Source organism: Oryctolagus cuniculus, chromosome 3 (genome assembly GCF_051225735.1).
Source record: "Oryctolagus cuniculus isolate XC-2025 breed Fujian yellow rabbit chromosome 3, ASM5122573v1, whole genome shotgun sequence".
Classification (NCBI taxonomy): domain Eukaryota; kingdom Metazoa; phylum Chordata; class Mammalia; order Lagomorpha; family Leporidae; genus Oryctolagus; species Oryctolagus cuniculus.
Genome location: NC_142869.1, coordinates 89,174,809 through 89,198,169, shown reverse-complemented (window position 1 = coordinate 89,198,169; position 23,361 = coordinate 89,174,809). Strand labels below are relative to the sequence as shown.

The window sequence follows — 23,361 nt, the reverse complement described above, 5'->3', positions numbered from 1 at the left end:
GCAGAGAGCTGGATCGGAAGAGAAACAGCCAGGACACGAACCATGTGGGATGCCAGCACTGCAGGAAGCAGCTTTATCCTCTGTGCCACAGCACCGGCACCCCCCTACCCCCCCCCCAGTCATCTTAAACATTTTCCAATATAGGCCATTGCCATTAGTCTGTTTGGAATAGCTTAGCAGCCAGTATAATGTCCATTGTCATGGCTGAAACTCAGTCTTCTTGATGTCATGTTCCCGGAGGTTTAGGCGGCCACTCTCTGCAGTCTCTGATCATTTTTAAAGACTTTTGGGTAAATATGTGTGTGTAATAGCAAGAATTTGACATTCTTTGCCATTTTTACTATCTAATAATACTCATAATAATTTTTGCTCCCAAGCAATGTCTGAAATATTGTCTTAATATTTTATAACTATAAAGCAATAATGCCATTACCTGAATTAAAACAAAAAGTCCAGTCCCTTGGAAAACTTTTAATACACTGCTGTGTCAGTCAACCAAATGGCAGCCTCAGATGCTCAGGCCAAAACCTTGTGCATTTCCCATTATTTGTAAACACGGGGCACCTCTTGCCAGCCTTCCTCCAGTGTTGAAGTGTCATCTGCAAGGACTGTTGTCTGATTGTCCCTGAGGGTTTCAGAGCCTTGATGGGATTGTCATTTTATTCTCTTGTGATATCTTCAGCTGTGAAAATTAAGAAGCCAATCAAGACGAAGTTCAGAATGCCGGTGTTTAACTGGGTAGCCCTGAAGCCCAATCAGATTAATGGCACCGTCTTCAATGAAATCGACGACGAGCGTATTCTGGAGGTATCTCTCTCGTTGGTTAGAAACTAGGGGCCCCCTGTGCAGCAGAGCCACAGAGGATGCTCCAACCTCCTGCAGGTTTCATGTAATAAAGTACTGATGTCTGTAAGTGCCTGGATAGAAAGAGACAACTAATGGATAAAAGCAAAGAATAAAATGGTATGCTATTTTGTAAGGTGGCTCTAAAACTGTGTTGTAAAATGGAGTAAATGGAGTAATTTTTTATATAAAAAAGATAATTTATTTGAGAGGCAGAGTTATAGAGAGGGAGAGACAGAGAAAGATCTTTCATCCATTGGTTCACTCCCCAAATGGCCACAATGGCCAGAGCTGAGCCAAAACGAAGTCAGGAGCCAGGAGCTTCTTTTAGGTCTCCCAAGCAGTTGCAGAGGCCCAAGGACTTGGGCTGCCTTCCACTATTTTCTCAGTCCATTAATAGGGAGCTGGTAGGGAAGTGGAGCAGCTGGGACTCGAACTGGCACCCAGATGGAATGCCGGCACTGTAGGTGGAGGCTTAACCTGCTATGCTATAGCACCAGCCCCAGTAAAGTTTTGAACATTTTCGGTGTATGACACAAAATACAAGGAGTCTTCAAAAAGTTCTTTGAAGATTAGTATGAAAAAAGTTTATGGTTTCCAACCTTTTTTTTTTAACACCAAAACAAACTGGAACTGTTGGTTCCAGTTTTTCAGACTTGTCAAATTACCCATGTCTATATCTGATACAGTTTCTTGTCTTAATTTATAAAGGGGCCTAAAATCCCTTGACTGAACTGTAAGTGAATAACTCAGTGCCTTGCTTGGTGGTAGTTGTACTCTGTGGCAGCTGCCTGTGCAAGCTAATGATGGAAAGGTAATGGAATTGGCTGTTGGAGTCAGTCCACTTAAGGTGTCCACTTATGTTTATGGGTCGATGTTGCACTCTAACAAAAACAGAAAAAACAGGGCAAGCCATGAGCAAAGACACATACTTGATAGAAAAAAATAAGGGTTTTGCTTACAAAGCTAAATGGTGGCTTTCAGACTGACTTTTTCAGAAGGATACAGTTTGCCCATGTCCTGCCTCTCCCCTCCCCAGGATTTAAATGTGGATGAATTTGAGGAAATATTCAAGACAAAAGCTCAAGGTCCTGCCATTGATCTGTCTTCAAGCAAACAGAAGATAACACAGAAGGGATCGAGCAAAGTGACGTTGCTAGAAGCAAACAGGGCCAAAAATCTTGCCATAACTTTAAGGAAAGCTGGGAAGACTGCGGATGAGATATGTAAAGCTATTCACATGTAAGTTCAGGATATTCTGGCTGAATCATATGCAAGTGTGGTTAGGAGAAAAATGCAAATAAGAAAGCTAGGAATCAACAGCAAATATTTTAATAATGTAGCAAGATCTGAGATAGAAGATGGGGCAATTTTCGGTCTCCACATTAGAGAGAGATTCCCTGTGTTACACGTGTGCTCCCTCAGCTGAATGAGATGCTAGCACTCACGAGGTGGACTGGAGATTCCCCAGGGAGTGCTCTGTTAGAATGACTTACTAATTGTTTCAGAAGAGTAACATCTGGATTGTGACGTCATTTATTATCTCGGTCTGCTCTTTTACGTAGGCCCACAGCAAGGCTTACATAAAAGGAAAATTGAGCCAAGTGTTGCAGATGTTAAGAAAAGGAAGAAAATGTCAGTTCACTCTGGAGTATCTGGATTTTATCCATATTTTGGACACAAATTTGATGGCATTTGTGGAATGAAATAGTTCAATGCCAGATATAAATATGATACAGATGTGTATTTTAATTCATAGCTATAGGAACGTGAGTTCTGTTGCTCCCAGTACTGTCAGGACATTTTAAACAAAGTTCTCTTTTAATTCCCGAACTGCACAGAAGGCTTTGGCTTTATTTACTTTTCTATTGGAACAATCTTTCTACTATTCTTGTTGCCTTGGTAACACTCAAATGTGATAAGGATGTTATTAAATGTTTTCAGAGCTAATTCTTCATAAATTGGTATCTTAAAAATTTAGGTCAGTGATTCCTAGAGTAGATGACCCTGATAAATTGTTTTCTTCAATTCTGTGTCTTCAGCCAGAATCATAATCTAATAGTCTAGTGCCTCCTACAGTCTGTTCTGATTTCTAATGTTGGAACCTGATATGCAGCCTAGTTTTTAATCTTGATATACCTTGTTTATCATGATGATTAAATATAATTGTATTATTTGCTGAACAAAGATCATGCAGAAAATGAAATAGAGGTAGTAGCAAACACTTAATTTGTTCAAATTGAGCACAACTCTGCAAAAACTTGATATTTCTTCATGGAATGTGTGCTCTTAGGCATTTAGTGTAGGCATTTGGAGGTATTTTTTTTTTTTTCAAAGAAAATTATTGCAGACTATTAGTTTAATTGAAATATCTGTAGGGTGCACTGGATACTCTGTGGTGGTGTGTACAGTGTTAATGTTCTTAATTAGCAGTATTTTACAAAGCCTACAAATAGTGTCCTTGGACAATTTAACCATCAGATGTTTCAGCTTTCATTTAGCCTCTTCCTGCTTTCATTTCCTGTTGATTTCTAGAGGCTTGGAGCAGTGCCAGTGACCTAAAACTGGGGGTAGAAAGCTAAGATAAGGTCTAGGCTTTCAGGAAGAATCAAGAAAGGTACCTGATGTGCAGTCGGGAACCAGCAACAAGACTGGGCTTTGGACTTGTAGCTGCAGAAATCTTACACTTGTCAGCCTGGCAGTGATGAGCTGGACCAGATGGGAAGTGTGAAGAGGGGGCAGGAGGTTTCCTCTCTAACGCTGAATCTGTGCACACCTGTCTTCAGATTTGACTTGAAGACATTGCCTGTAGACTTTGTAGAATGCTTGATGAGGTTCTTGCCGACCGAGAACGAGGTGAAAGTGCTGCGGCTCTACGAGCGGGAACGGAAGCCCCTGGAGAACCTGTCGGATGAAGACCGGTTCATGATGCAGTTCAGTAAAATTGAGAGGCTCATGCAGAAGATGACCATCATGGCCTTCATTGGGAACTTCGCTGAGAGCATCCAGATGCTGACTCCCGTGAGTAGACCAACTCTGACGGGGGCGGGGGGAGGGGGGATCCAATGGCATAGAGAATTTGTTTTTATTATTATTGCCCAGAATTGCAGTAAGTACAACAGGGTTTAAAGACTCAGCATTTTCTAGTTTTCATTTTTTATTTCAGCCCTCCTTTTTACATTGTATACATGAAGTAAATTTAAAAATGGTGCATTATCATATTCCATATTACTGGTCTCCCAGGAGAATGCAGATCTATGTCTGCAGATTCCTCTGAATTTCAAAGGACATTTCTTTATTTTTTATTTTTTGACAGGCAGAGTGGACAGTGAGAGAGAGAGAGAGAGAGAAGGGTCTTCCTTTTTGCCGTTGGTTCACCCTCCAATGGCCGCCGCGGCCGGCGCGCTGCGACCAGCGCACCGCGCTGATCCGATGGCAGGAGCCAGGAGCCAGGTGCTTTTCCTGGTCTCCCATGGGGTGCAGGGCCCAAGCACCTGGGCCATCCTCCACTGCACTCCCTGGCCACAGCAGAGGGCTGGCCTGGAAGAGGGGCAACCGGGACAGAATCCGGCGCCCTGACCGGGACTAGAACCCAGTGTGCCGGCGCCGCTAGGCGGAGGATTAGCCTAGTGAGCCGCGGCGCCGGCCAAAGGACATTTCTTTAAAAAGCACAAGGAAAACCACTTGGTCCCCTCCTGGAGATATTAGTCCCTTGGCAGGATGGAAAATACTGAAAATGTCTTCATTTCTAAACATGATTCCTTGTCTTTGGAGCAGCCTTGGGAGCTTTCATTGGAAGCATCAAATTCACCATGGGCGTTTTCTTCCTTGGACGCTTGTTACACTAGACTGTGGTCATTTAGGATAATAGACGCTCATCTCCGGTGTCCTGGCATTAAGCTGGTGGAGACTTAAGATATCATAGACTTCAGGTCTTTCCCAGTTCTCTTTCTAGGTTACCTTTTGTTATTACTGATTATAGTAGTACATCTGTTTAAAACCTATTTTGAGAATTTGTTTCCTTGTTTGTTTGTTATTCACTCTTGAACAGCTCCTTTGGTTTACAAATAGAAGTTGTATGATCTAATTAGAAATAGAGGGCTGGGAATTGAGTTCTGTGGAAAGAGCCTGCTGACTCCCGGCTCTTGAGTCTTGTTGATTATAGATTGGTTGCAGCTGTTACAATAAGCAATTTACTGTGTTCCTTGTTATTGCCAAGTGTACTCATAACCATATGGTCGCTGAAGACCCAGCAGGACAACCAAGTTTGTCAGCCTTAAGAAAAACAGAATTTCAAGATCTAAATGCAGAACTGCTTTCTCCCGTGTTCATTTTTAGCTTGCAGTTCGTTTGCCGTATTTAATGTGTCTTTCTCTCCCACATGTCCGACCTTTTCTTGGCATCTAGCAACTGCACGCAGTCATAGCAGCGTCGGTCTCTATCAAGTCATCCCAAAAGCTCAAGAAGATTCTGGAGGCAAGTGACGCTTTTCCTTGTGTGCGTGCGTGAAGAGCCCATGTGTCAGCTGCGCTCTAGGGCCTGGGCTGTTGTACTGAGGGCATCTTTTTTTCTCTTTCTCTCTCGCAGATCATCTTGGCGCTTGGAAACTACATGAATAGCAGTAAACGAGGAGCAGTTTATGGATTTAAGCTTCAGAGTTTGGATTTGGTGAGTGGGCTGAGAGAACTGTAAGAACTATTTGATCCTGGGACAAACAGCTGGCCAAGATTCATGGCTGGAGTCAAGGGTGCGGGTCTGCTTTTCAAAGAGGGCGTAGATGTGGTGAAGATTCTGTGCTAGTTGGGGGACCCTGGGGCTGTCACTTGAGCACTTACCGCCATGGTATTTCCCTTTCTAGGAATCTTTCCTCAGGAGTATGAATTAGGAATGTCATGTTTTACTTACACTTGCACACAACTGGTAACACTCTGAAGGTCCAGGCTTGTGGGAAATGATTAAATATGCCATAAGAGTGGTTAATACAGTGAACTGCAGCTGTTAAAATACTTGAAAAGAGTTTTTAAAGAAATAGGTAATTTGGGGCCGGTGCTGTTGCGCAGCGGGTTAATGCCCTGGCCTGAAGCACTGGCATCCCATATGGGCGCCAGTTCTAGTCTCAGCTGCTCCACTTCCAATCCAGCTCTCTGCTATGGCCTGGGAAAGCAGTAGAAGATGGCCCAAGTCCTTGGACCCCTGTACCCACGTGGGAGACCTGGAGGAAGCTCCTGGCTCCGGATCCTGGCACAGCTTCGGCCGTTGCGGCCAATAGGGGAGTGAACCAGTCGATGGAAGACCTCTCTCTCTCTCTCTCTGCCTCTCTTCTCTCTGTATAACTCTTTCAAATAAATAAATAAATCTTTTTTAAAAATAGGTAATCTCATGTGTAGAAAAGAAATCATTATAAATTGCAGGTGAAGTTTAACTTCAGATTAGTAACACAGGTCGAAAAAGGGAATGAATGTAAATGGGTTAAAATTGTAACAGAGGTCAGAGGGAATTAGGGAATTTTTTCCAACTACTTTTTAAAAAAAGACTTATTTACTTTTTTGTACTTTTCCATCCTTTTTTAAAAATTATTTTTCGACTGCCTAGTAAAAGGTGCTCTGACCTTCAGAATCGCCTGCATGATATGAATAGGAGTAGAGAAACTACTCCGTTGAGCCCTCTCTGGTGTGGCTCGCATGTGGAAGGTTGGGCCCTGGATGCATCTGCAGGCGGGGAGACGTGGTGATCGGGTAGGGAGGGTCCAGTCAGTCACACTTCTGGCTTCCAGCACAGTAAGTTAAGCACACAGTTGTCCTTCAGTCCCCTCTGGGAATTGGGTACAGTCCTGCCTTGCCAAGCTAAAGATGCTGAGGTCTGTTATGTAGAATGGTGTACTATTAGCATATGATCAACATGTATCCTCTTATAACCTTCATTTTTTTTTAAGATTTTCATTTATTAGGCTGACATTGTGGCACATCACCTACAATTCCAGCATCACATATGAGCACCGGTCAAGTCCCGGCTGCACCACTGTCTTTATTTATTTGAAAAAGTGAAAGAGAATGAAGGACAGATCATCCATCCACTGGTTCACTGCCCAGATGGCTGCAACAGTCAGCACTAGACCAGGCGGAAGCAGGAGGCAGGGACTCCTCATCTGCTGCCTTTTAGGTGCATGAGCAGGAAGCTAGAAGCAGAAGCGTTGGCTTAAGCTGTTGTACCACAACACCTGCCTCTCTAGATTACTTGCAGTACCTCATACAACATAAATGCTTTGTTAATGTTTGCTATCCTCTGTTACGGAGGGAATAACAACAGGAAAAATGTACTCATTCACTACAGATATAATCTAAAAAAAAAACTCGGTTCAGCCTGTGGTTGATTGAACCACACAGATGCAGAATTCTTGGATTCAGAAGGCCAACTGTATTAGAAGCTGGAGAGCAGGAGAGGAGTGGAGCCAGAAGTGCAGACTGCAGTGCAGAAGCCCTGCGTCGGGGACACCTGCGCTCACCTGCTGGCTCCACCTTTCACTTCCGCTCGGTTCCTTCACTTTGAGGGGCACTACAGCTGGAGTCTGCTGCTCTTAAAGCTGGGGAGGTGGAGTAGCAGAGGCAGGGAGTTCATCTACGTGGAAGTGCGACCCACTTGCAGCGTAGATTCATCACTACAGTTGAGCATCTCCCGTGGCCAGGAAGCCCTCCCGGTTTGCTGAAGAACACTCCGAGTCTTGAGTCTCCTCTGGGAATATCTTTGTCAAGCTGCTGGGGGATCTGGCTCATTTGTTTACTCCAGTGGGCAATCATCGCCTGGTGGGTAGCTCCCCTCTCATTCATGTGTTTGCACCTAACTGTGCTCCCTTCCTTTTTCAGCTCTTAGACACCAAGTCCACAGACCGGAAGCAAACGCTGTTGCACTATATCTCGAATGTTGTAAAAGAGAAATATCACCAAGTGTCCCTGTTTTACAATGAGCTGCATTACGTAGAAAAAGCTGCCGCAGGTACTTGATGTTAGCTGTTTGTGCTCCTCTTGGGTAGTTGCCGACTCTAGTCATTGGCCAAGTCATTGTTTTAGCCAGCCCCTGCTAAGGCAGACACTCTTCAAAACCCACTTAAAAGGCAAGGCTGAGAAGTCAAGCTGAGCTAGAACGTGGCCGTGGTGGCGTTCCCTGCTGAGAGGTACCATGAATGTGAGCGTGAAGCCATCTCTCTGAAGATCCAGGCCTTGGAGACCCATATGCCTTCCCTCGTGCGTTCATTGCCCTGTGCGCTCTATTGCTGCTGGCTGAAATGGGAAAATGAGAATGTGAGAATCACCCCCAAGGAAATATTCTTAATTTGTGTGCCATTACACTGACTGAGATGTGGCGTTTCTGTACACTTCGCCTTTGCCTGATCACCAGATTGTCACTACTTCTTGTTTGCTACTTAGCTAAACTGTTCGGCATTTTCTGATTTAAATCATCAGTGACTCTAAGATACCTGGGATATATAGGTCACAGGATTCCTATGTTGTAGGTGAGGAGATTGGAATTTTTAGAGGTTAACTGTCAGGTGAGGTCACATGAGTGGAAAGTGTTGGAAACAAGACTAGAACCCCAGTGGTATTTCCTGTCGAGTAGTCTGTCGTCTGATTTACTCGTGTGCTTTCAGCAGAATATTAGAAAAATGAAGGACATGCAGGTTGTTCTTTGAGTTATGTACGGGCTGTGATTTTCAGATTGTGACCTTGATCCCTAGCTGCCAGTATGTGTTAACAATTCAGATTCCTGAGGTTTACTCCGGACTTAGCAAATCTTTGAGGTGAGGCCTTCTCTGACCTCAGCCAGGCTAAAGGCACTCTAGGCTCCCCTCTAGTACCTAATTTACCCATCACAACATGCATGTCTATTGCAACCGCTGTACTTCTTAAGGGTATAATCAAGTTTTATGTTTTTTTAAAGGTTTATTTATTTATGTATTTGAAAGGTTACAGACAAAGGTAAATAGAGATCCTCCATCCACTGGTTCACTCCCCAGAGTGAATAGCCATGGCTGAGCCAGGCCGAAGCCAGGGGCCAGAAGCTTCATTCAGGTCTCTCATGTGGGTAGCAGGGACCCAAACACTTGGGGCTTCCCCTGCTGCTTTTTTTATTTTTATTTTTAGGAGTTTATTTACTTGACAAGTAGAGTTACAGTCAGAGAGAGGGAGAGATACAAAGATCTTACATCCACTGGCTCATTCCACAGATGACCGCAACGGCCAGAGCTGAGCCTGTCCAAAGCCAGGAGCCAGGAGCTTCTTCCAGGTCTCCCACACAGGTGCAGGGGCCCAAGCACTGGAGCCACCTTCTACTGCTTTCCCAGGTCATCAGGTGGGAGCTAGATCGAGAGAGGAGCAGCCAGGACAGGAATCAGCACCCATATGGGATGCTGGCGCCACAGGTAGAGGCTTAGCCTATTGGCCCCTCCTCTGCTGCTTTTTCCAGGCCATTAGCAAGGAGTTGGATCAGAAATGGAGCAGCTAGAACTCAAACTGACGCCCATATGTGATGCAAGCATTGCAGACAGCAGCTTAACCCACCGGCACCAAATGTTACTTGTCTTTACAATTCCCTCAGCCCTTGGCAAACTGGATGGTGAAAAAAATGAATGGGGTGATAGATTGTTGCTGGGATAGATAGGCTGTTGGCCTGGTGGAGACTGAGAGGAAGTGGCTATGATTTTGTAGGCTGGGATAGACGTATTCAGTGTTGGTGAGGCAGTTAGAATTTGTTCTGAATGGGGTGGTTTTCCACCTTTCAGATATCCTTTTGTTTCAGTTAGTTCTTCAGTACTGTAGTTCTAGTTAAGAAAGAAGTTGGCCGGCGCTGCGGCTCACTGGGCTAATCCTCCGCCTGTGGTGCTGGCACCCCAGGTTCTAGTACCGCTTGGGGCACCGGATTCTGTCCCGGTTGCCCCTCTTCCAGTCCAGCTCTCTGCTGTGGCCTGGGAAGGTAGTGGAGGATGGCCCAAGTGCTTGGGCCCTGCACCCGCATGGGAGACCAGGAGAAGCACCTGGCTCCTGGCTTCGGATCGATGCAGCACACCAGCTGTAGCAGCCATTTGGAGGGTGAACCAACGGAAGGAAGACCTTTCTCTCTGTCTCTCTCTCTCTAACTCTGCCTGTCAAAATAAAAAAAGAAAAAAGTTCAGAAAATTTCTGCTTTACTAATTATAATTAGCACATTTTTCCCCAAAGTGAGATTCCCAAAAAGTATTATTTGAAAAAAAGAAATCGACGGGAAAATGGGGGAGACTAGGGTGCTCTCGATTGAACTGTTCATTCTCTGCTGGCTCCCCTGTGCCTGGATGGGCCATCACACGTTCTTTGCACCTTCTCTCCTGTCTTCAGTCCTTCATTTACCCAGAGAATACTTCTGAGTACCTTCTGTAGAACTGACACTCTCATAAGTATTGGAGAATCAGAGATGAATAAGATAGTATAAGTCTGGTGAGGGGAAAACCTCCTACGTTGTTTTATAATTCATTCATGTGTAGAGTTGAATCAGTCAACAAGGCGACAGGGGGAGGGGTGGGTGTGTAGGGGGACTCTGACCTTGTTCCACCAGACTTCTCATGGGAAGCAAGCTCAGGAGGTTCCTGGAAGGGGCCTGCCCTGGCAGGTGGCCACACTGCAGATGGGAAAGTTCATGCCTAACCGTTCTGAAGCAAGGAAGGGTCGCTTAGTTTCACAAAAAGAATCTAAGGTTGCTTTGGGGGCCTGTGGTCAACATAGAGATAGTGCAACAGGCAAAATGCTGCTCCCTGCTGGAGAGCCGCAGGGTGAACGCTGACAGGCGTGTCACGGTTGGGGAGCTCAGAACCTGCAGGTCACCAGCTAGACTGTTTCCCGTAGGAGAAATGGATTTGGAGTCTGTACCATAGCCTGAACTCTTTTTCTACCTTCTGTTAACTGCCTGACCCAGGGCAGGATGTGGAACCTCTTTGTGCTACTTTTCTTTATTGGCAAAATAAACTAATGGTATAAATGATTTGGTGCTTATAAAGAATTTAATGTAGTGCTTCAAAGTGAGCACTTAGTAAATTATTCATAGTGATAGGATCTCTGCACCAAAAACTAGACACCAGATCTAAATTTCTTGAAACAAGCCCAAGAGTCAACAGAGAACTTGGCTTACGAGCCAGCCTTGCTATGCTGTTGTGGCCGTCCTTGAGACTCACTGGGACATTGGTTCTCTCTCAGTCTCCCTTGAGAATGTTTTACTGGATGTCAAGGAGCTCCAGAGGGGCATGGACTTGACCAAGAGGGAGTACACCATGCACGACCACAACACACTGCTGAAGGAGTTCATCCTCAACAATGAGGGGAAGCTGAAGAAGCTGCAGGACGACGCCAAGATCGCCCAGGTCAGTACTGTCACAGGAAAGATACCGGGTCCTTACAAGCCACCTGGGGCAAAGGCCCTGGGCGGTGGGGAAATGTTGCATTTCTTAGGTAGGTGAAGATCGTTAGATGGGTGTCTTTCTCCAATGTTTTCCTTGGAAGTGCGTCGTTTGCTCATCATCCTTTTCTAGTTGGGGATCTTTATCCGCTTCTGCAGACCTCCTTGCCCTCTCTTTCCACTCTTAGACTCCCTCCAGTATGGGTCCTGCATTAAGTTCAACCAGCAGGTGTCAGGTGTCTGTTCATTAAAGCAGTCTTCCTGGTGTACCAGGTTTCTGTAAATCTTGACCTCGAAAATCTTATACTGCCCCAGAGGTTGCTGATACGTGAGGGATCTTCAAAGGGTTCATGGAAAACGCGTGATTGAAAAAAACTATGCATGAATTTCAAGATTTTTCTGCTCCAAAACAAACTCCTCCTGACTTACTGTAACACAACTGAACAGGATCTAGTTTGAGGCGTTTGTAAAGATAAGACATCTGTTTGCAAACAGCTTCTATCAGAGCAGCATGAATCCTGCTAAAATTGAAGCAAGAACAAATGTCTAATTGATGGTGAAGCTTGGGTGGAAGAATGATAAAATCGTTGACACTTTATGAAAAGTTTATGGGAACAGTGCCCCCAAAGAAACCAGCAATTTACAATTGGTTAACTTCTTTGAACCAGGAACAAGATAATGCTGAAAATGAAACCTGCAGTAACAGACCATCAATTTGTAAGGAGAAAATTAATTTTGTTCGTGCCCTAGTTGAAAAGGATCAGCGATTAACACCTAAAACAGTAGTCAACAGCGCAGATACCTTACTTGGTTTAGTTTACACAATGCTGACTGAAAAAATAAAGTAGAGCAAACTTTCTGCTTGGGGTGGGGGGTACCAAAACTGTTGTGCCTACACCAGCTGCAGACACGAGCAGAGATTTCAATGGCAGTTTAAAACAAATGGAATCAAGATCCTGAAGCATTTCTTTGGAGACTTGGGGAGGAGATGAATCGTGGCTTTACTAGGATGATCCTGAGGACAGAGCATGATCCAAGCAGTGGCTATCCAGAGGTAGACATGATTGAGCCAAAACAAATGCAGACCACTCAAGGGCAAAGGTCACAACAACAATTTGGGGGAATGCTCAAGGCATTTTTGCTTGTTGATTTTCTGGAGGCCCAAAGAACAGTAATACCAGCTTGTTAGGCGAGTGCTTGAAAAAGTTAGCCAAAGCTTTCACAGCAAAAATGTTCAGGACACCCTCATCAGAGAGTGTTCCCCAAGACAGTACTCCTACTCATGCTTTTTGTGAAACAAGGCCGGTTTTGTAGCATTTTAATGAGAAATCATTAGGCATCCACCTTATAGTACTGATTTGGCGCATTCTGACTTTTTTTTTTTTTTTTTTTTTTTTTATTTATTTGAAAGGCAAAGAGAGTGAGGGAGAGAGATGGATCAATCTTCCATCTTCTGGTTCACTCCCCACATGCCTGCATCAGCCAGGACTGGGCCACATGGAAGCCAGGAACCAGGAGCTCTTCCAGGTTTCCCGCCCAAGTGGCAGGGACTTAGTTTGAGCCATCATCTGCTGCCCCCTAGGTGTGCTAGCAGGAAGTTAAAGCAGAAGCAGCGGCAGATTCAGGCCTAATGTGGGATGTGGGCATCACAAGCACAGTAGCTTAATCCGCTTCGCCACAACGCCTGCCCCTCATTCTGACTTCCTTTTGGTTCCTCACCTTAAAAAGAAATCTTGGGCTGGCAGCATGTTGGCATAGCAGGTAAAGCCACTGCCTGCAAGTGCTGGCAACACATATGGGAGTCTGTTCGAGTCCCAGCTGCTCCACTTCCAATCCAGCTCCCTGCTAATGGCTTGGGAAAGCAGCGAAGGATGGCCCAAGTGCTTGAGCCCCTGCACCCATGTGAGAGACCAGGAAGACACTCCTGGCTTTGGATTGGCCCTGCTCTGGCTGTTGAGGCCATTTAGGGAGTGAACCAGCAGATAGATCTCACTAGTGTCTTTCTCTGTAACTCTGCCTTTCAAATGAATAAGTAAATCTTTAAAAAAAATCTTTAAGGCACCCGTCTTTCTTCAGTTAGTAATGTAAAAATCATTGTATTAGAATGATTAAATTACCAGCATCTTCAGTGCTTTAAAAATCCACTGAATGAGTAGCATCATGACCAAAGTGTCTCAGACTTGATGGAGTTTATGTTGCAAAGTTGTTAGTTTTTGTTTCTGATCTCTATTTTCCATGATGTCTCTGAAGTCCCTTCATGTAGGCAAACATGGGAAACAATGAACTGCGCACCGTTATAGAAAGGGAGGCAGAGTGATGGGGGAACTCAGGAGGGGGCTCTGTTTGGGGCTATCCTGTATCACAGAAGAGTCAAATGGAGTCAAATGAACTTCTTAAGTGCCCTGTATGGGGATGTCATGGGACCACTGAAAGTAGAAATTAGGATTTGCAGTCAGAGTGACCTGAGATTTCTTCTAAGTGAGATTCTTCAGTGTCCTTAGGAAGCTCTTGAAGACAGTGGCTCTGAATTTGATGTGTGTGTGTGTGTGTGTGTGTGTGTGGAGAGGAGGGGTGTGTAGAAGGCTTAGGGTGTCCCACAGAGGAATCCCCCTGCCCTGCTGTTCCACTGCCTGGTTGCCTGTGGTGAGACCTACAGGGGTGATGTCTGGGAAGGGAAGAAAGCAGCAGGCACGCGGTGCTGTGGGAGCCCCGAGCAGCAGGGTCAAACGCTGGAGCCACTGCAGTTCACGAGAAATGTGCTTCCTCACAGGATGCCTTTGATGATGTGGTGAAATACTTTGGCGAAAACCCCAAGACAACGCCGCCTTCTGTCTTCTTTCCCGTCTTCGTTCGCTTTGTGAAAGCTTATAAGGTAAGCAGGAGGAGGGTGTGCTGTGAAGCCGTCCCTGAGCCCCTGCCACCCTGCCGGGGCCTCCCGGTTCCCTGGGCAGCAGGTCTGTGAGGTGGAGCCGGAGAGCTCCTTGGGCCCTCAGGCCATTCCTGGTCTTTGTCTACTGGGCTAGTCTCCTGGCTGCCCCCTGGGAGTAGGTGAGGTGCTCCCAGCCCCTTGGCACCCCATTCTTGTATGGTGACCCATGCAGACAAGGTAAGGGATTTAGAAAATGCAGTCTTCCCATGGAGTTGTGTAAATGAGCTGCCACCCAGGGCGCAGGTGTGCAGCTGCCGTCAGGGAGAGCCTGCAGGGCAAGCCCTGGCCTTTTAGCTGGCGCTTCTGCAGAGTGGACTGAAGACTGGTGCTGCGGAGGACGGCTGCTGCTCCCTGTTGCTTTGTCTGGAGCAGTAACAGCCCTTTCCATGGGAGTCCCTCTTGGATATAATCGAGGACCACGGTCATGAAAACGTGTTTGACTTGGAGAGAGGTCTGTGTCCAAACAGCTTGTTCTTCGAGAAAGAATGACAAGGAAGACTTTAGAAGATTTTATCATCTCACATGGGAAACTTTGCAGTCTCTATTGGTGTCAGCGGTGGCAGGACAAGTGTTTGTTGGAGAGGGGGTGAAGGATGTGGCAGGATTTTCTGTACTTCTGGGGAAAATCCCATTGGGAATAACACCACTGTGACTGATGGCTTCGGAGAGTCATCCTTGAGCCTTTAACTGAAACTGCAAAAGATAAAATATTGAGCTGCCTTCTCTCAGCAGGGATCTCAGGAGGCACTGGCAGTGGGGTAGACACGCAGCGCTATCTGCCAAGTGCAAGGCACTGGGTGGGCTGGGAGCAATGGGAAGGTCCTTGGCCAGCACCTGCTGCTCACTGATATCCCACAGTCCCCGGCTGGCAGTGCCAGTGAGCTGCAGAGGCGGCCTGAGGTGCAGTCTAAGGTCAAAACCTAAAATGTATGCCGTTATAAAACTGCCGCACAGGCCGGCGCCGCGGCTCACTAGGCTAATCCTCCGCCTAGCGGCGCCGGCACACCGGGTTCTAGTCCCGGTTGGGGCACCGGATTCTGTCCCGGTTGCCCCTCTTCCAGGCCAGCCCTCTGCTGTGGCCCGGGAGTGCAGTGGAGGATGGCCCAGGTGCTTGGGCCCTGCACCCCATGGGAGACCAGGAAAAGCACCTGGCTCCTGGCTCCTGCCATCGGATCAGCGCGGTGCGCCGGCCGCAGCGCGCCGGCCGCGGCGGCCATTGGAGGGTGAACCAACGGCAAAAGGAAGACCTTTCTCTCTGTCTCTCTCTCTCACTGTCCACTCTGCCTGTCAAAAAAAAAAAAAAAAAAAAAAAAAAAAAAAAAAAAAAACTGCCGCACAGTCCCCGGCTTCAGCAAGGGTCTGAGTAGAGCAGACAGTGCACTAAGCGTGTTCCTTCCACTTCATCTCTTCCCCTGGCGGTCTTCTGAGCTGGCTCAGGGAGGCACTTGCCAAGCTGCCACGTTACAGACAGTCTTCTTGTGGCACTGACCTGGGGACTCTAAGGGCCGAGGCAGGGGCTTTAGGATGTTAGTCCCCTTTTTCTTTCCCAAGTGTGATCCAAGATGGAACTGAAGACAAGAGCAACAGAGATCAGACGTTGTCGCTGACAGAAGCTGGGCTGGAGGATTGGGTCTGCGAACTTGTACTTCAGGCCTGATTTAGATAGATGACCTATCCCTTAGTGTGTAGCTCGACAATTAGAAGTATCTGAGGGAGGCTGGCTTCAGAAGAGAGAGAAGAGAGAGACCCAGAGGCTTGAGCTGAACCTGATCAGTTCCTTCTCCCAGATTCATCAGACAAGCCACCCTGCCTCCCTTGGGAAGGAGTGAGCTGTGGGAGAGAGAGTCCAAAAGTATCTCTCTGGTGAGGCCCCTAAATGGGTCAAGAGGCCTAGGTAATGGAGGTTTTTCCCCAACAGCGGGCAAAATGCAGAGGGATCTTCCATCCTGCTTTCTGGGAAGCTGTAGGCAGGTGGACGGATTCTGGAAGCAAAACAAACTCACGTGAAAATCACTGAGCATGGATGCCGGAAGGAAAGGTGCCCCCTCAGATAAGTGGGACTGACAGAGTGCAGTGGGAGCAGAGGGACAGGATCGGTAGGAATGGACTTGTGAGTGGGTGCTGAGGGGTGGTCCTCAGTGACCAGCTTTGGGAAAGATGGGACCGATAGACGGACATTGAACTTGGACTCAGAGTTAAATATGGGCAGATGGGGTGCATCTCCTCCATCTTCCATTTCCTTGTAATTCCTGACTCACTAAGGATTTGCAAGTGGTGACTTAGAGAAATCTTGACTGCCATCTTTTCCATGGATGTGACCTTCTTGGTTCTTTCGTATTACCTAGCAAGCGGAAGAGGAAAATGAGCTGAGGAAGAAGCAGGAACAAGCCCTCATGGAAAAGCTCCTGCAGCAGGAAGCTCTCATGGAGCAACAGGACCCAAAGGTAAGAGGGCCCAGTCCCTGCGAGGGGCGCCCGGGAGGAGGTGCTCTGGAGCTCCTGGGAGGCAGGAGTAGACCCGGCAGCGAGCCGACCTGCCCGGGATCCTGCCCTCTGCCCTCTAGGACTTGGAAACGTGGCAAGTGGGAAGTCGCTCCTGCATTATTGTGTTCAGGCAGTCACTGGAATAAGGCTAAGTGCGTGTTTGTGTTGCATTTCCAAGTTTATAGAGAACAGGAATAGAAATCTTAGTTGGATATGAAAGGAGAGCTTAGTGTCCATGGAGGGTTTCGTGCGGCTGCGCATTCGTGCTGGCCTGGAGGGCTCTGCCAGGAGGAATGGCAGTGAGCGTACGTGTCGTAGAGGATGACCTCACGGGATCGTTTTCTTCGTTGGGAGCCTTTGAGTAAAGGAGAAGTCTGTGCTTAGTCCCAGCTGCCATAGGATCCAGCCTTCTCCTTGATACTGGGTGGAGTGTGTGTGTGTCCTCCAGCGAAAGCTTGTGTGCTCCCCAGCGGCTTCCTGGGTCTTCCTGCATTTGCACAGCGCATTGGGATCACACTCTGTGATTTGGGTTGAGCTGCTAATTGTGTAACAAAGTAAGCAGGCACATTTGGAGTCTGCTCAGATCTCCAGGGGGTGCCGATGCCACTCACGTGTGCCCTTCTTTCCTCTCAGTCTCCTTCTCATAAGTCAAAGAGGCAGCAGCAAGAACTGATCGCAGAGTTAAGGCGGCGGCAAGTGAAAGATAACAGACACGTTTATGAGGGAAAAGATGGTGCCATTGAAGACATTATCACAGGTAAAGTATGTCTCCATACCGTGGCACGTGGAGATCCCACTAGCCTCACGTGGACTGGGCTCTAGGCAGATTTTGCAGTGTCTTTTGCCCAGGGGTTGGCAACTTCGTTCAGATCTAGAATTATACCCAGAGACTCCATGCTAGGGGTTGAAGTACATTATAGCAGCATCGGTATTGGCCCAACACACTCTCTGAAAGATCTATATCTCAGTATCATTGGAACCCTGTAGGTTTCAGCAGTGCTGCTTCTCCTAATGGTTTTCCATTATTTTCAATTTTATCATCTCCATGTTCCTCATGGCCACCCCTACCCACCTGCCTGATACATAAATGTAGCTAAGACCACTCAGCTTCGTACTAACTACCATTCATGCAGGCTCTCCCCAGCATGCCAGTTAGAAGCCTCCTTATTCTAATTCAGAGTCCCTGAACTCAAAAGGAAGTCAGGGCCTGGTACTTTACTATGGATGATCCAGTGGGCTTCTAGCCCAGGGCTAGTGACTAGCTGTTTTGCCAGCTAGGAACCATGTGTAACCCAGGGTGGTTCTTCTAGCCTCATGTTTCCTGTTTGAACCAATTCTTCTGGGTTGCTGTACTTTGTCTTACAGATCACCATTATAATTTGGGCTATTGTCTGGTAGCAGTGGCACAAAGTGACTTTTTCATGTCTGTTGCACATGAATGCTGTGTATCAGCGTCTAAGACACTTATAAGCTTTTTATTATAGGAAAATTCAAAAATAGACAAAAGCATAGTGAAGAGAATCCCATGTACCTTGGGATTATTTTGAAGCACATCCAATACATATTCTACTTGGAAATATTTTGCTTTAATGTCTTCCAAAAATAGGGGCCCTAGAAAAATAAAAACATACCCACAGTACCCTCCCCCCCCCCCTTTTTTTTTTCAAGATTTATTTGAAAGAGTTACACAGAGAGAGAAGGAGAGGCAGAGAGAGAGGTCTTCCATCTGCTGGTTCACTCCTCAATTGGCTGTAACAGCAGGAGCTGCACCGATCCAAAGCCAGTAGCCCAGAGCTTCTTCTGGGTCTCCCACGCGGGCACAGGGGCCCAAGGACTTGGGCCATCTTGTACTGCTTTCCCAGGCCATAGCAGAGAGCTGGATCGGAAGTAGAGCAGCCAGGACTTGAACTGGCGCTCATATGGGATGCTGGCACTGCAGGTGGTGGCTTTACGCGCTGTGCCACAGCTTCAGCCCCTGCATTAGCCTTTCTACTTACCACCCAAACTGACAAGTTCTTAATATCAGATATCTAGTCAGTATTCACATTTTCCCAGTTGTCCTAATTTCTTAAAAAACCTAATTCCTGGTCATGTTTTTTCATTTCTTATTATAGCTTAGCCAACACTGAAAATTGGGATCTCAAACTGTGAAACCCACACATTTTTTTCACCAACTCAGACCCAGGGGAATTAGAGAAATTAGACACAGATAAGCCAGATAAGATAGTTATGGATTTTTTTTTAAAGAGTCAATAATGGTTCAGATTGAAGTAGTATAAGGTCTGAAAGGGCAGTGGCCGACGGAGATGCCATTCTCTACGCACAGCGCACGTGCATTCGGCGTAGGTGTGCCTACTCTGAGTGGCCTGCAGAGGCCTTCAAATTAAAGCCCCCATTGTTGAGCATGTGTCCTTGCCTCCTCCACACTGAGAGAGAAAGCCTACTCTGAACGAGACCAGGAACAGATCTCCTCTCTAGGTAAGCACTGGTTAGTCTCAGCACCACAGTAAGATGAACTTGTAGGTAGGGAAGCATGCAATGTTGTAACGAAGGACTTGGTGTTCTGTTTAACCCGGATGTGTCTCCATCCCAAAGACACCTGGCTTTATGTAAGGAATGCACGTCCATTTTCTATGTCCCTGACCTAAGCGATTGATCTACCAGAGGAGGTGATGCGTATCTCCCTCTCGAGCAGTTTTTATTCTCCTTGGAATGCATTCCATTTTCTGCTCTGCTCCTAAGCCCCAGGTTGAAAAACTCTTAAAGACTTCCATGAACTAACTGGAGTATACCTCATGTTCCCCGTTTCCTGCCCACCCTCTCCCCACCTCCGTCCCCAGGTATGATTAACAAAGCACTAACCATGAACTAATGTGATGGATCTTGGCTTTCTCCTCTCTTTGTCTGTGTTGTTTGGCTGTCATTCTCAATGCAGTGCTGAAGACTGTGCCCTTTACTGCTCGCACCGCCAAGCGTGGCTCTCGGTTTTTCTGCGAACCTGTTCTCACTGAGGAATACCATTACTAAACTATTACTCTTTCTCACCTGATGCTCTTAAAAGGTTGCTACAGGTTTTTTGTTTATTTATTTATTTATTTATTTATTTTGACAACTTATGTCCCTCTCTGTGTGTCTGTCAGGGCCAATCAATGTGTAGCATGGAATTACCATCTCCATCATGTTGTATTTTGTGTTGTCCTCATGCTGCATGGTTTTGCATTTCAATTATTACTGCTCACTCACTGCCACTTTCAGTACTTACATGCAATCCACATTGCTGTGACAGTCTGGGCATGGCTGACAGTTGAATTAATAGAATTGCTTGAAGAAATTTGCAGAAAAATGGTAAACAGAGAACTTCCTTGAAAATCAGGATTGGGACCAAGGAGATTGTAAGATTTTTGGACTTAAACGTTTGAATACAAAGGGATAGTGTCATTACTAACAGTAACTATTATGGCTAACATTTGCTGAGCACTTTTGCTGTGCTCTAATAGGTTTATGGATAGTACAGTAGCCCCTCCCCCCTTTAAAAACAAAAATACCCAGTTACCTCAGAGTGTTCTGAAACTGCGAAATGATTCTCAGAAAGAACTTTGAATTATGCATAGCTATAAATTGGGCCTTTCTTAGCTGTCATGTGCAGTCCATAATGGAATGGAATGGAATTCACAATGTAAACTTAACCCTGGCATTGTTTAGAAGTCTGTATGCTGATATTGGCAATCCATGGCCCCACAGCACCCCACGCTGAGCTGGTCATATGTGTTCGCTCTGAGTGTCATGCCCAAGTGTAGTTATGAGCAATTCCATGTTGGAACAAAGCTATGATGCAGGAAGAGTCAACAAAGATGCAGGCGCTCACACCATCTTACCTCATTCATACCTCTTCACGGTGACTTTGTTCCATGTCAAACCCAGCGTATTTCTTCTGTGAGATTATCTCTGGACCTGCTTCTTGGATCAGGATAGTGGCACCAGAAATACAAGCAACAAATACCTATCATTGGAATGCCACTATTCTTAGAAGTCAACAAAGATAACCAAATTTTCTCAATAAGTAACTTCCTGGGCTCAGATTGTGATGAAACTTCTCTCTAGTGCCTTGCTGATTAGAAAAGGCACGAGGGAAGCCCAGTCTGTCATTGGAAATAGCTGTGGATTGACGGTCATGCTGAGGTTGACATGGAATTGGGTGTTTGTTTTGTGTTGACTATGACTTGCTCTTGTCATGTATGTTCTTCTGTCTCGTGACATCAGAGGGCATAGTGTGTCTCTGCCTGCTCTGCAGTGTACTTACCCACCAGTGCTTATTAACAGGCTAGACACTGCTTGGTCTATGTTTGCTGTCAGTTTTACTTAAGCTGGACTGTCTTTCTGGAGCCAATCTTCAAAGCAGCTTGGAACTGGGTGGTCAGAGCTGGGTAGGAAGACACACTCATCCTTCCCTTGTTTTATCTAACTTCTGATAGCAATGGCCTTCCAGTCTCCTCCTCTGTTGGCTAACATGCCCGGGAATGTTAAGCACTAAGTTGAGTTGCTTTCCATTTTCATCCCATTTTTACTTAACCATCATTTTGTGTTTTTGTTTTTTTTTCTGTTTAGCCTTAAAGAAGAATAATATCACTAAATTTCCAAATGTTCACTCGAGGGTAAGGATTTCTTCTAGCACACCGGTGGTGGAGGATACACAGAGCTGGCAAGCATCACTTTTTACTTAGCTTCCTCCTCTCTCTGTTTGCAGATCAATGGTTTCAATCTATGGCTAAGGGTAATATTGGTGACAGTATGATCAGGGAAAAGTCTTTGTACTCATTATTCCGCTGATGTGAGGCTGGGCTTGTCTCTCAACTCTTTCTTGGCCTACTTCATGTTCCTAAGTCTGCTGGCTTGGGCAAGGTATTTGTTGATCAGACAGTAGTTGGTCCAGATGCCAGGCTGTCCTTTCTCAGCCTTCATGTTGTTCAGTTAACCAACCCCATATGATCTGGAGGTTGAAAAGAGATCCTGGCCTGGAAACATGATCTACAGCATTTGAGTGGGATCTTTAGAACTAATTGCTTCAGGGTCTCAGTGATTGTGGCTTTTTGGCCAAAGGTGGTCGTCTGGCCTTAACAGTTTGGGTTAGGATGCGAGGGCTCAGAGATCAGAGCATGCTAAATGATTGTTTGCTTGACTTTGGATGGTGGGCAGGGTCACAAATTAGTGAGTGAGTCAGGAGCTAGAAGGGTAGGCCTCATGGAGGCTCTGCTATACCTGAAGGGCTAGGTTTCAGCTCCAGAATAGTCAGTGTATGGATTTGGGCCCAGTATGGCCACATTTTCCAATTTTTCAAGAGAAGCCGGATACCCTGGTCTTCGTTTTATTTACCATGTAAATTTCAGGAAACTATATGGGGCAGTGCGGTGGCTCATTAGCTCCATTTTCAATTTATCGAGTACATGAAGGGATTATAAAACAGATGCAATCTGTATTAATTCTGTTGTTTGTATTTCCCTTCCTGAAGGTAGCAGAAGTCAACAATACTAAGTTAAGGAAAGGGAAATATATTTGAAGGTACTTTAAAAAATTATGGAAGATCGAATTAATAGAAGTTTATTTTGGTGCAAAAGATTTTGAAATTTGTGCATAGTTTTTAATGTGCATTTTCTTTTTGAAGGTCCCTTGCATTTTACAAAACAAGGGGGGAAAAGCACAAAGCCTACTTTATTATTATTTTTTCGTTATGTCCTAACTCCATCAAAAGGAGGCTACTTGCTGGCTAAGCCATCTGCCTTACTTTATTCAAGAATATCCCACATATTCGGAGTGCTTAAATAAAATTCCTTTGTTCATCCAATAGAGCAGAATCTTCTTAAATCAGAATGTGGTGATTATTTTCTTTTACAAGACAATTTTTTCTTTGTGAGGGAGGATGCAGTTCCCTAATTACTGGTTCAGGAGCTGGGAACTTAATCTGGGTCTCCATGTGGGTAGCAGGGACTCAGGTACCTGCTGCCTCCCAGGGTGCACATTAACAGAAAGCTAGAATTAGGCAAGGAGGAGCCACACCTAGGTGCTCTGTTGAGATGTGGGCATTCCAATGTCCTTCCCTCCCCTTGTCAGGCATCTGTGCACTGGCTACACGAACTGGAAAATGCAGAATGGCCCATGTCTCCTTGCAGATGAAACAAAGTATTGGGTAGCAGGAAAGTATACTCAGGGATTAGAATAGTATTTCAGTGTAGATTTCATTAACTGGATATTATGTCTAATTTGCAAAATGATAAAATAACTGTGTAGGTAGGCTAATGCAATAAAAATAACAGAACCAGTATCTGCAAACTATGTCAGGACAATCTGACATATTTAGTTTTGCAGTTTACAATTAATGATGATATGACAATTAGGCTTCCAGAAAAAACTAAGCCACAGCTGCTTCATTTCAAGAAACCTTAAAAGACTTCAACTAGTCTCCCTGGTCAGTGACAAAAATAATCTCTTTTGTATTTTTTTCCTCTCCAAGTCCCAAAATCCTAACCAGTACTGCATCCTTTTTTGTTTGATTGTAAATATAAAAGGCAAATGCTTTGGTTCATTGCTCAATGAGTTTGAAGGGCCCATTAGTTGACTCTTCCACACAAGCTGCTTTGATTGGCTGCCAGCTGGCCTTTGTCTTGCTTAGACACATGGTATTAAAGGTTGCTATTCTTT

At 45.7% G+C, this 23,361-nt stretch overlaps 1 protein-coding gene across 10 annotated transcripts in view; it reads left to right on the top strand.

Annotated features, from left to right (window-relative positions):
* Positions 1 to 23,361, top strand: part of FMNL2 (formin like 2) — a 337,175-nt gene that overhangs the window by 311,734 nt on the left and 2,080 nt on the right. For 4 of the 10 annotated variants that reach the window (XM_051849554.3, XM_051849553.3, XM_051849548.3 and 1 more), the window contains 10 exons: positions 683 to 807; positions 1,883 to 2,085; positions 3,630 to 3,864; positions 5,251 to 5,319; positions 5,431 to 5,511; positions 7,704 to 7,833; positions 11,058 to 11,221; positions 14,027 to 14,128; positions 16,531 to 16,629; positions 17,302 to 17,425. In XM_051849554.3, coding sequence (XP_051705514.1) covers positions 683 to 807; positions 1,883 to 2,085; positions 3,630 to 3,864; positions 5,251 to 5,319; positions 5,431 to 5,511; positions 7,704 to 7,833; positions 11,058 to 11,221; positions 14,027 to 14,128; positions 16,531 to 16,629; positions 17,302 to 17,425 — 1,332 coding nt within the window. Of the gene's footprint in view, positions 1 to 682; positions 808 to 1,882; positions 2,086 to 3,629; positions 3,865 to 5,250; positions 5,320 to 5,430; positions 5,512 to 7,703; positions 7,834 to 11,057; positions 11,222 to 14,026; positions 14,129 to 16,530; positions 16,630 to 17,301; positions 17,426 to 19,603; positions 19,730 to 21,273; positions 21,368 to 23,361 lie in introns of all 10 variants that reach the window. The other 6 variants (XM_051849552.3, XM_051849549.3, XM_051849550.3 and 3 more) reach the window with 3 other exon arrangements.